This window comes from Zingiber officinale, chromosome 3B (genome assembly GCF_018446385.1).
Source record: "Zingiber officinale cultivar Zhangliang chromosome 3B, Zo_v1.1, whole genome shotgun sequence".
In the NCBI taxonomy this organism is placed as follows: Eukaryota; Viridiplantae; Streptophyta; class Magnoliopsida; order Zingiberales; family Zingiberaceae; genus Zingiber; species Zingiber officinale.
This window is the reverse complement of record NC_055991.1, coordinates 26,251,220-26,262,983: the sequence shown is the minus strand read 5'-3', so window position 1 is coordinate 26,262,983 and position 11,764 is coordinate 26,251,220. Positions and strand designations below refer to the sequence as shown.

General features: G+C 35.3%; 1 protein-coding gene and 1 non-coding gene across 2 annotated transcripts; one reads left to right on the top strand and one right to left on the bottom strand.

Annotated features, from left to right (window-relative positions):
• The first annotated feature begins 814 nt into the window (after positions 1-814).
• Positions 815-9,785, top strand: LOC122056249 (succinate dehydrogenase [ubiquinone] flavoprotein subunit, mitochondrial). Its single transcript, XM_042618105.1, has 16 exons — positions 815-1,060; positions 1,515-1,679; positions 2,314-2,401; positions 2,656-2,802; positions 2,900-3,040; positions 6,315-6,400; positions 6,475-6,567; positions 6,652-6,715; positions 6,903-7,046; positions 7,156-7,343; positions 7,421-7,595; positions 7,677-7,847; positions 7,946-8,015; positions 8,090-8,210; positions 8,289-8,326; positions 9,355-9,785. Exons 1-16 carry the CDS (start codon positions 968-970, stop codon positions 9,455-9,457), a joined length of 1,887 nt encoding a protein of 628 aa, XP_042474039.1. The 5' UTR covers positions 815-967; the 3' UTR covers positions 9,458-9,785.
• A 331-nt stretch (positions 9,786-10,116) lies between these two features.
• TRNAR-CCU lies at positions 10,117-10,189 on the bottom strand. Its single transcript has one exon. It is a non-coding gene; the product is annotated as a tRNA-Arg (tRNA).
• Between the last annotated feature and the right edge of the window lie 1,575 nt (positions 10,190-11,764).

Here is an 11,764-nt window from a genome sequence, read left to right as displayed (position 1 = left end):
AAAGATGTTTTTTTTAAATTATGAAAATAATATATTTTTTCATTAATAGAGTTTTTAAAATGGGTAAAAATTAAAAGGTGTTTTTTAACCATGAAAATAATATATTTTTTCATTTATTGTCATCAAAACAATCAAAACGACGTATCATTTCATCTCAATTTATTTTTACGATTGATCAAATACAATATTTATATTATAGAACTATAATCGTTAAAATATAATATTATTAGTATTGATTCCATATTAAAATGTCCACGTCTTAGCTACTATGATTCTTGTAACTAATAATAAGGATATTTTTTAAAATATAAATGTGCTAAAATGGGATAAAATGTTATTTTAATAATAACAAAAGGCATCTTTTAAGTATTCCAATAAAAAAGGAAAGTTTTTTTTTTCGATTTTCTTAAAAAAAAATAAGCTAATTGCTTATTGTACTTAAAAAAAATTTCTAAAACAGCCTTATTTGTGATTAAATAAATAACTCTGGATATAATTCCTTTGATATTTCAGGCCTTATCCATTTCGCCAATAAACTACCAGATACTGTCAGAGCGCATAGTAAATGAATGAATGAATGTGAAGTTGAGTGGGTTCCACCTCGTTATTATCTTTTAAATTTCCAGATTTTCACACAGTACAAAAGGGATTTTTTTTTTATCTAAAGCCAAATTTAGATATATATATATTTTTATTACTAGATGGCCCACTAACGAATTTATGTAGTGTTTTAGTGTGCTAGAAGTGGCCCATTTAGTATCACGGTGGCGAACCTGTAAATATGAAGTTTCTACAGGGACTAAATTTACGGGATCCCAATTGAAAGGGGAGCGAGCTGCCTCGTCGTGCATTTTGATTCCGATCAAGTCGGAGTTGCTTTTCGTTGTGTGTATTTTGTTCGTGCTGCTGCGCTCGTCGCCGTCGTCCTCCGTGTTCTTTTCCGTGATCACCTCGAGGCTCGTAGGAGATGTGGCGTCGCTTCCTGCCGCGGAGCTCCTTCTTCTCAAAGAAGGCGTCGTCGTCGATCGGGGCGACGCCCAGATTCCTCTCCACCAACTCGGTACTCCTCTCTCGATCTGTGATCCTTTTGATGCCATTTTGGTTCTGATACCGGATCTCAGCTTGACAAAGGAGCCTGGTGTTTTTAGGCCATCCGCTTTGCATGGCTCGTCCTCGCATTTGATGGCGGAGGGAAGAAAAAAAATGTCACTATTGCTATGCTTTTCTTATTCGATCTATGCTCACCGATCCAGTATTAGACGCCGCAATTTGCCACTTTGTGTCACTGATTAGGGATCTGTTCATGCATTTTGATCCAATTTTATGTAATTTTTGATCAAATAATTTTACAGTATATTTCTCCGAAGCTTTATTTTAATCATTTTTTGCCTTTACATTCAAGCTCTGTCCGTTAATCTTGTTAACTGGTTTTCCTATCACCAATATTTGTTAACAATTTATGAGATGGATATTCATTTTCATAGTAATACTGAACGGTTGCCTTTTGATGAAAGGTTGGGGGTTCTTCATACACTATCGTAGATCACACATATGATGCAGTCGTTGTGGGTGCTGGAGGTGCTGGCCTAAGAGCAGCCATTGGCCTCTCGGAGCATGGCTTTAACACAGCTTGCATTACGAAGCTCTTTCCAACTCGTTCTCATACAGTTGCCGCACAGGTGCTTAACGCTAGTACTTCATCCTATGTTTCTTAATTTGTAAATCAGAATTTATCCACTATGTTCAATCTTACATGTTGTTCCATTTTATGCATGTATTTGTAGTTATACGGATGGAATAACTACAATCAAATCCTTGCTAAATTGCTCCAGCATATCTTAATATCATTGGTTTGGTGAGCCATTAGGTCCTTGTTAGTAAGTTACATTGCCAATTTGTAAGATGGTAAGAGGGATTGCGACAATATAAGTGAATTAGCTAAATATGTAGGTGCAGGTCCGACACAACATTTTTTTTTAGCTTATCAAAGGAACTAATTATGTGGTTTGAGATTATATGATTTATTTGCTTCTGAAGTTATTTCCGTTATCAAATGCAACAATTCCTGTGTAATCCATTTTGCCGGCTTTGGACAAACTAAAACAATTTTGAGAGCTAATTATTTAATAGTTAAGAGAAACCAGTTCTTTTATCTATACCCCAAATCAGATGAGATTCCAAGTGTGAAGGCATCATCCTTATTATTTTTCTAATAGGATTGGTTGCTTGTACTTGAATATGGGTTTTTAATCAGATTTACTCTCGCTATTAGTTTGGAGAATAAACTGAATCATGGCGATAAATCATATACAGGGTGGTATAAATGCAGCTTTGGGTAATATGTCCGAAGATGATTGGAGGTGGCATATGTATGATACTGTCAAAGGAAGTGACTGGCTAGGTAACTAACTTGCTAGAGCGATCTTTCTATTTTATTTAATCTCATAGCATGTGCTGATATTTTCCAAATTTTCTACTTTGCTTTGGCAGAGTAAATAGAAAATAATAAATCTTTATTTCTAGATGAGTCCAGACCTTTTTTTATCTTTAGTGTAATTTGGTGGATAGTGAGATGCTATCACTCTTTTGTCTTTTGGCTCGCTCACTCCTACATCTCTGTGCCATCCTGATGTGTTGCTTGTTGACTTCTGTCAGGCGATCAAGATGCCATTCAGTATATGTGTAGAGAAGCACCAAAGGCAGTAATTGAATTGGAAAATTATGGATTACCTTTCTCTCGGACAGAAGATGGGAAAATCTATCAACGGGCTTTTGGAGGTCAAAGTTTGAATTTTGGAAAAGGTTTGTAACTTAACTCACATGATCATGGTGAAAAGTTCTGCAGATTTCTAGTGTCTAATGACTAATATACCATTTCAATTGGTTGACATATCAATAGGTGGTCAGGCATATCGTTGCGCATGTGCTGCTGATCGAACTGGTCATGCCCTGTTGCACACACTATATGGTCAAGCGATGAAGCATAATACTCAGTTTTTTGTTGAATACTTTGCTCTGGATCTTATCATGGGCAAGGATGGTAAGTATATTTTTTTAATCTTTTTTTGAGATTCTTATAAAATAAATTAATTTGGATATTTTCATTTTTAGTTCTTTACAATTAGCAGACATTTTCCATGCTCTGTTTGTACTTTTGTTTGGGAACTTTAGTTAACATTAATTTTGGTTATTGATTGATTCCTTTATGTAAGGAGATATTATAAAACTCATAGAAATCTTATATTTTTTCATTTATTGTTTACTCCTGAGCATGTTAACTGGTGTACTTTTAATTGAAGTTTATGCACAAAGGCCAGAAAGATGAAATTATGAAGGAAAAGGAATGCATATTAATGCAGGTCTGAATTCTGCCTTAAAACTGTGATGAACTGTAGTGTATGGCTCCTCCTGTACATTCTTATATTTTTTCTAAATTCGTGTTTGGAATACAACATACTGGGCATAAAGTCCCAGCTATTTGGGTGTTATATAAAGATTTATAATGTAGTTTGGGATAATGAATTTTAAATAACCAAAGTAAGCAGAGCAGGAAGGAGATTGTAAAATTTTGAAAACTGGATGATTGAACTCTCTTTATTTTGGTCAACATGCAAACAACATCCATGGAGATTTGGTCATTTGCTCTTAATGTCTTGATTATTTAAAATGGTCACTAAAACGCCAGAGTTTCTCATGCAATTTCTTTTTTGATAATGTATTAGAAGCAAGGCTTCATTTTGGTTAAGGCATATATTAAACCAAGGACCTTGGAAACAGCTCTTTTACCAACTTTGTAAGCTGCCTTCAAGTTTCTCATGCAAGCCAAGGACTAGTTAAAATTTCCTTTGCTAGTTAAAGGTCTAGTAGGACAAGTATTTTATGGCTTCAAGAAGAAATAGCAAACACAAGCAACAAAATTGATTGGGAATCATAATTCTGACCCCCTGCTGAATTTGGTATTGGATCTTATGGAGAATGGTTTCCATGTATATCTCTTCTAGTTTAATGTGTAGGAGCATTCCTAGTAATCTTGGTACCATTGGCTCATCCACTGGAATTTCTCTTGTCAAAGGAAATGTTACAATCAACAGCACAAAAGGATATCAATTTAAGGATTTAGCACAGGAGGAGGATTCAGTGAATTCCAGTTTCAAGCACAGGAGAGATGGAATATGGTGCTTGTGGCATAGAGTAATTAAGAATTGGTTCCTAGCTGTGTAAATGGAAAATGTTTAACTTTTCGGATAAGAGTTGTTGGAAGGTGAAGCGCCTTGGAAGTTCTCACTTGTGGTTTTTTTAGGATCCATGCCTGCATTTCAAATGATTAAGACTTTAGGTGACATTTGCTGTGGATGAGGATATGCAGAAAACTCATAGAGATGGATGATCCCTTTTACATTCAGAACTAAGTACTAATTCTCAGGTCTTGGGAGAGGAATATGCATCTCTAGAAGACTTGTTTTAATGTATTCCTAATTGGGGTAAAATTTTAATCTACCTCTTATTTTGAGCTTTAAAATTATTAGCAGAGGGGTTAGTGGAATTAGGATTAAGTTCCTTGAAGAAAAGAATCAATTTTGCTTTTGTATATTTTGAAATTTTTGCTGATCTGAGAATCCTGATGATCTTGCTATCAGACTTAATGATGAAGGTTTGCGTCAAACTTCAGTATGATTAGAAGCCGATCCAGTGTAGTTTTTGTTTGCAAACACCGTTAGTCAAATACAAAAGCCTAATGTGGGAAGATCTAGGAAGAATAAAGGAAATGGGATTTTTGTGGTCAAGTGCTCAGCTGGTTGGATTTAGGGAGGCCGGCCCTTGATCATCTTATGTCTACGTTTGCTTGATGGGTTATTTTTTTCTGAATTGAATATGTTTTGAGGAGTTGCTTCTGCATTATTTTTCTCAGGAGTGTGTTTGACTGATGGTTGTGATGTCTTGTGTCATAGAGATGCAATAGTGAACAAGTTATGCTTCATGTGTCATGACTGGTTATTGCTCACTATTTCTCAGACTTGGAACTTGAGTTTGAGCTACACTGTCTGAACAAAGCTAATTATTTCAGATTTGTAAATGTTGTTAGCATGTTGTTTATCTAGAATTTTAGCTTGGAGAATAAGAGCATTTGCTGCTAATGTTTGCTGGGTGTTAGCTTCATTAAGGTGTAACTTGGAATGCTTCAACCTGATCCAGTTTCTGGAACATTTGTTGTTGCTATTGAATATGAACTTGTATCTCTACTTGAAGCAGTAGTGTTGATAAAAAAAAGGGTAGCTCGGTGCACGAACTTTTATCATGCGGGGTCCTGGGGATGGATCCATTGTACGCAGTCTTGCCCTGCTTTTTGCAAGAGGTTGTTTCTAGGATTTGCAATAGTGTTGATACAGTTGAAGAAAATAGCAAAAGTTTTGCTTGATGCAATTTTCTTTGGGATTTTTTTTGCCAGATTATACTTCACTCAGAATAATAGTTTTGCCAATTTTGTTTGGTTTTGAGGATGGAGTTAGGTTGTGAGTTTTATTTTGCGTTTGGATTTTTTTTTTCTCTATAATGTATGGAGCTGAGATCTATCCATGTAAATATATTCTTCCATTAGTGCACTTTTCTATAGTCTTGTGCAAAAAAGGAAAAACTAGTTATTTGAAATTTAAAGAATAGAACAACTTTACTAGTGCATAATTGAAAATATGACTTGTTTTATAGATCTAAACAAATAGCGGAATCAAAATCTTAAACTCGTTGAACTCTTAAGGCTAGCAATTTTATCTGCAGCATCTTTAGTTAACTTGTGCCTACTTCACAGCATATGTAGTGCTAATTGCGCTTGACTTGATGCTCTCATATGCTTGCTAGGATTTTGTAATTAACTCTTGTCAAATTATTTTCAAATCTAGGAAGAAATTTTCTGGTGTAGGTTAGTTAACTATGAAAAATTTCAGTTGTAGATTAATGATATCTACATGGACTGATTTTGATATTTGGTTCTACTGACTCAATCTGATGTAAAATTGACCTGGTTGCTTTAACTCATGAGCATAACAATCTACTTTTCTTAGGTATTGTTATCTGTAAATAGTGAGATATAGTTGTCTTGATGTACTTATCTGAAATCAGGGAACTCATGTATCAGTTTTTCTTTGGTTCATCAAATTGTCATTGTTGTTTACTATATATTCCTTTCTGATTGATCCCAAATGGTTAGGAGCCAAGGCTTGTTTGGCTTCTTGGTGTCATTATTGTGTTCTTTTCTGATTCATGCAATTTATTAGATATGCAATTAATTCTTAGACATGTGGCTGTTATCAATGGTGCAGGGACTTGTCAGGGAGTGATTGCTCTTAATATGGAGGATGGGACACTTCATCGCTTCCATGCAGCAAACACCATTTTGGCCACTGGGGTACTGATAGTTGACTTTGTGCCCAAAATGCCATTTTCTTCTCACTGAATTCAATTATAAATTTCTTAACTCAGGGTTATGGTAGAACCTACTTCTCTGCAACATCAGCTCATACATGCACTGGAGATGGCAATGCCATGGTTGCACGAGCTGGTTTACCCCTTGAGGTTATTATGATGACTATTGTATTCTAGTACTATTCTATGTCTAGCACATCTGGTGCTTGTGCTTAATTTTTATCCTTCCTGTAGGATCTTGAGTTTGTCCAGTTCCATCCTACTGGCATATATGGTGCTGGTTGCTTAATTACTGAAGGTATTACACTGTTTTATCTCTTAATTTTAAGCAGTCCATGAGTCAAAATGCCCCAATTTTGATTCTCAACCTTCACTACACACTTAAAAGTGACTGTTTTCTTTTCAAATTTGACATTCAATGCATGTTAGAACTTTTTATCCATATTTCTTTGTGATTGTTTGATCATTTTAATTGCAAAATTTAGGATCTCGAGGAGAGGGTGGTATTCTTAGGAATAGTGAAGGTGAACGGTTTATGGAACGATATGCTCCTACTGCCAAGGATCTTGCATCACGTGATGTGGTTTCTAGATCTATGACAATGGAGATACGTGAAGGACGCGGTGTAGGTATGAACTGAATGATTGCTTGCTGGTTCATTTTTTTTTTTTGAATGCTGATTCTTATATGGACTCAAGCACATGTTATTGATATTTTGTTCTTTTGGACATACTTTAGGACCACTCAAGGATCACATTTACCTTCATTTAAATCATTTACCTCCGGATGTTCTCAAGGAAAGGCTTCCTGGCATATCTGAAACTGCTGCTATCTTTGCTGGTGTTGATGTCACTAAAGAGCCCATCCCTGTTTTGCCCACTGTGCACTATAATATGGGTGGAATACCGACAAACTACCATGGGGAGGTAATTTGGTAGTGGTTATGATACTGATTCTGAGAGTACCTCGAGCTCTCTATTGATTCATGTGATTGGTTCCTCAGGTAATTCATATAAAGGGTGATGATCCAGATGCAGTCATTCCTGGTCTGATGGCTGCTGGAGAGGCTGCTTGTGCATCTGTTCATGGAGCAAACAGGCTCGGTGCAAATTCACTCCTTGATATAGTGGTTTTTGGTAGAGCATGTGCAAACAGAGTCGCTGAAATCTGCAAACCAGGTATTCTTTAAGCTCATCTCCATGTAAGCTAGAACTTAGTGAATGCCGCTTGCAAGTAGAATCATCCTATTGAATGGACAGGCCAGAAGCAGAAACCTCTCGAAAATGATGCTGGAGAAAGGACCATTGCTTGGTTGGATAAACTAAGGAATGCTAGTGGTTCATTGCCAACATCAAAAATACGTCTAAACATGCAACGGGTAATGCAGAATAATGCTGCTGTTTTCCGAACACAAGAAACGCTTGAAGAAGGTTATTTGTGTGCTATATAATAGTCAAATTCAACATAGTAATTCTTTTTTTATGTTTTGTTTGCCATTTGTGATGTATGTTACCTGAATTTCTTTTAGGTTGCCAATTGATCGACAAAACATGGGAAAGCTTTCATGACGTCAAAGTCAGTGATCGGAGTTTGATATGGTTGTTTTCTTGTGCTTCAAATTAGCAAGTTTTCAATGACCTTTCTGGTTCCTAATACCTACTTGTGCCTGCAGGAACTCTGACTTAATTGAAACCATTGAGCTAGAAAATCTTTTGATTAATGCATCCATAACCATGCACTCGGCTGAGGCAAGAAAGGAAAGCCGAGGGGCTCATGCTCGTGAAGATTTCACCGTCAGATTCTCTATCTGCTGAATATTTTATTTCACTAATGTTCTAATTTCTTGATTGTAACATAGTGTGTTCTTGCAGAAAAGAGACGATGAGAACTGGATGAAACACACATTAGGGTGAGTATTCAAGCTCTTTCATGTTAATTGATTCTCAAACTTCAAATATGATGTGCTATCTGAGCCCATTAAACATGTATATGCATAAACTTATGAGTTACCATTTGAGTGGGTGAGGAAACCAAGAACAAAACTCAGATTCCATCTGCCAAATTAAAAACTTTAACACGCTGTTTTCCCTAGTGGGGTGGAGAGGAAAGGAGAGAGGAGACATGAGTGGGAAAGAATCCTTTGAGATTGTATACCATTTGTTGAGTGAGGTGAAGTGAGTAAAAATTATAGGGAGGTGGATGAGGAAGTGGAGGTAGGATATCGTCTTCATAACCTTGGATGCTAGAAACCGTGAGGTTCCGTAGAACTTGCCCCACTGTGCGCTCGCAATGCTTGGATGGGAGGAAGATGAGGGTAAAGCTGGGATTCATCCCATTTTGGCTGCTATAGTGCTGCATCTGGCCTGTTTTGGTTGGAGAAACAGTACTCCACGGAGAGTGATTTCGATCCCTCCCTGTGGTGTTTCCATTGGGATAAACAAAGTAGAGCTACTCATTATTGGAGCTCTCCCCTCTTCCCACACAGATTTTGCTGGAGTAAAAAACAGATGCTTAGAGCAATCCAACGAGCACTGTTATAAGAAAACAAACTAGACTGATTTTACCAACACGTCCGCAACTGTGTCAATCAGTTGGTTGATCAGCAATAACAACGACACCTGCATTACCTAAATTTCCAGTTTTTGCTAAACTTTACTCAATTGAATTGGCAAAACTTTGGAAAGAAGTTAGAAACTAAAATCTAAGATCAAGCACTCAGATCATTACCATAATGTCTCTCTTGGTACCTCGTGTATTTTATTATCTTGTATCCGGACTTCAGTAATGTTCTATCCACAAGATGCTTGATTGTATTGCCTCTTCTAGTCATTGGACTCTTTTAATGTGAACTATTTTCTACAAAATAACTCGAAGGAACCAATTAATCAGATCTTAGTTCATTTTGATCAATGCTAATCTTATTTCTTAATTTGACAGGTATTGGGAAAACGAAAAGGTGAGGTTGGCGTATAGGCCCGTCCACATGAACACCTTGGATGATCAAGTGGAGTCCTTCCCCCCCAAAGCACGCGTTTACTAAGCTTGAATGGAAATTTTCTAAAAGGCGAATAATTGGGTTTTAATAATGAAACAATCTCTGGAAAACAGTGTTAAATATATCAGTGGAAAATGCTGATATAATTTGCCTGATGTGACAGAGAAATCCTGAAATGCACGGAGGACTATAGCCGAGCTATCTCTATGCCTCAAATAAGGATGGACTTGTAATTTAACACAGTTTTGCTTCTCATTATGTTCTTCTCCGAGCCTTGTATCATTTTCTTGAACTGCATGAATTGTAAGATGGTCATAGGGTTTTGCTAGTGTAACAATGCACTTTTTTCTTTTTTCATTCTTGTTTTCTTGTTTCAAGATTGAGCTTGTTCTAAATTTCAACAGATTTTTAGGAGCAATTACTTTTGGTTGAAGAAATTTGCTCTCCATCTAATCATGTGGTTATATATATATATATATATATATATATATAATTACTAATATAGTAATGTTTAGTTTATTACTTTTAATTTATATTTTTAGAAATAAATTACAATATTAAAAACAAAAATAACTGTTTATGAAATTATTTATCTGTAATAAATTTAAAAAAGTTAGGCTTCCCATTACACGTCAAGAAAACCGACGTAATTGGATTCTTTATGAAATTATTATTTTTGTAGTTTCATGTAAAAAAGTTTCTATCGCGCCAGGTAGGGATCGAACCTACGACTTTCTGCTTAGGAAACAGACGCTCTATCCACTGAGCTACAGGCGCTCTTATTTTTTGTGATGGAAAATGATTTAATAATATATAATAAAATTATTAATTGAAATTTGAACGTCAATTTACCCTATTCATACTTTGATATGTTGGTTGCGACCTCTCCATCTATGCAGCTAATTAAATATTCTTAAGCTTTGTTTACCGAGGGTTATGGAGAAGAAGAGGGGAGACACATCAATCTTAATTTAGCACATTTAAAATTATGGAATGTTTATGAGGCATATCTAACTTTTAAATTTATAAAAGGATGCATTTGTTTTTCATTTTATCCCTTCCATCAACTATCATGGAGTTGCATTCAAACTTCAAAGAATAACACCACAGGTGGTGCTATATTTCATAAAACAATATCACTATGGGTGCTGATTTTAAAAAATTACCATCACTTTAGTGGTATACAAATTTTAAAATCAATATCACTATAGTGTTAATTTTTACAATCCAACACTACAGTAAGATTGATCTTTGAAATCTAACAATATAATAGTGTTCTTTAAATGTGGTTGGCTAGAGAAATAAAACGAGAACAAATGCACGGAATGTGAAAGTCTAAATTTCATAATTTTAAATTGTCGATCTTAATTTATTGTATTAATTTAAAGATTTTTTACCCTTTACCTTCTCACTTAATTTCTTTGCCTTTTCCCTGAATGGTAAATTAATGGCCTTTTGCGTGGAGACGACGGAGCTAACGAGATTAATTTGGCAAGTGTTGGGTACATTGTAACTTAGTTGTTGGTTGACCTTTGTTGTATTTATTTTTGTTATTAGTTGTATTGTTGTTGATTTATTTTGTTAGTTAGTTGTATTCCTTTGGATATGAAATATGTTTGGATATCATTGATGATAAATATGTTTGGTAAAATGTTATTGTTGTTTTGTATTCATTTTTATAGTATTGCGTGTGTATTGTATATATTCGATGTGTGTGTGCATTGTATGGTGGTAAAATGTGAATATATTTGTCCCAGCGCCCCCGTCAATCCGTCCCAGGGTCAATACGGAGGAGGTAAATGACGGACGACTATTAGCCTTTGGAATAATGACTAGCATATAAGGGAGACATTTACCTCGACTTTGCCGAGATTCGAACTCCGGACCTCATGATGACAACACTTCATGCGCTAGCCATTAGACCCATCTCGGCATTGTATGAATATCAAAATGGAATAGTCACAAGAAAAAATTTTAATTTTTACGACAAATTTTACAACAAATAAGGTTTTGTGGCAAATTTATTATAATTCACTTTTTTATTGAAAATTTGCGACAAAACAACAAATTCGTCACAAATTTGTGACGAATCTAGGTTTTCATCGCAAAAATTGTGATGAATTATAAATTCATTGTAAATTTACAACGAATATGGTGTTTCGTCGTAAATTTTAAAATTTCGATAATTTTTCGATGAATTTGTCTATCGTCGCATATTTTAGACGAATATATTTATTCGTTGCAAATCTGTGACAAATACATTTTGTCATAAATTTGCAATGAATCAGAATTCGTTGCAAATATGGGATGAATATATTTTTTCATCACAATATTTGCGAAAAAAATAATTTT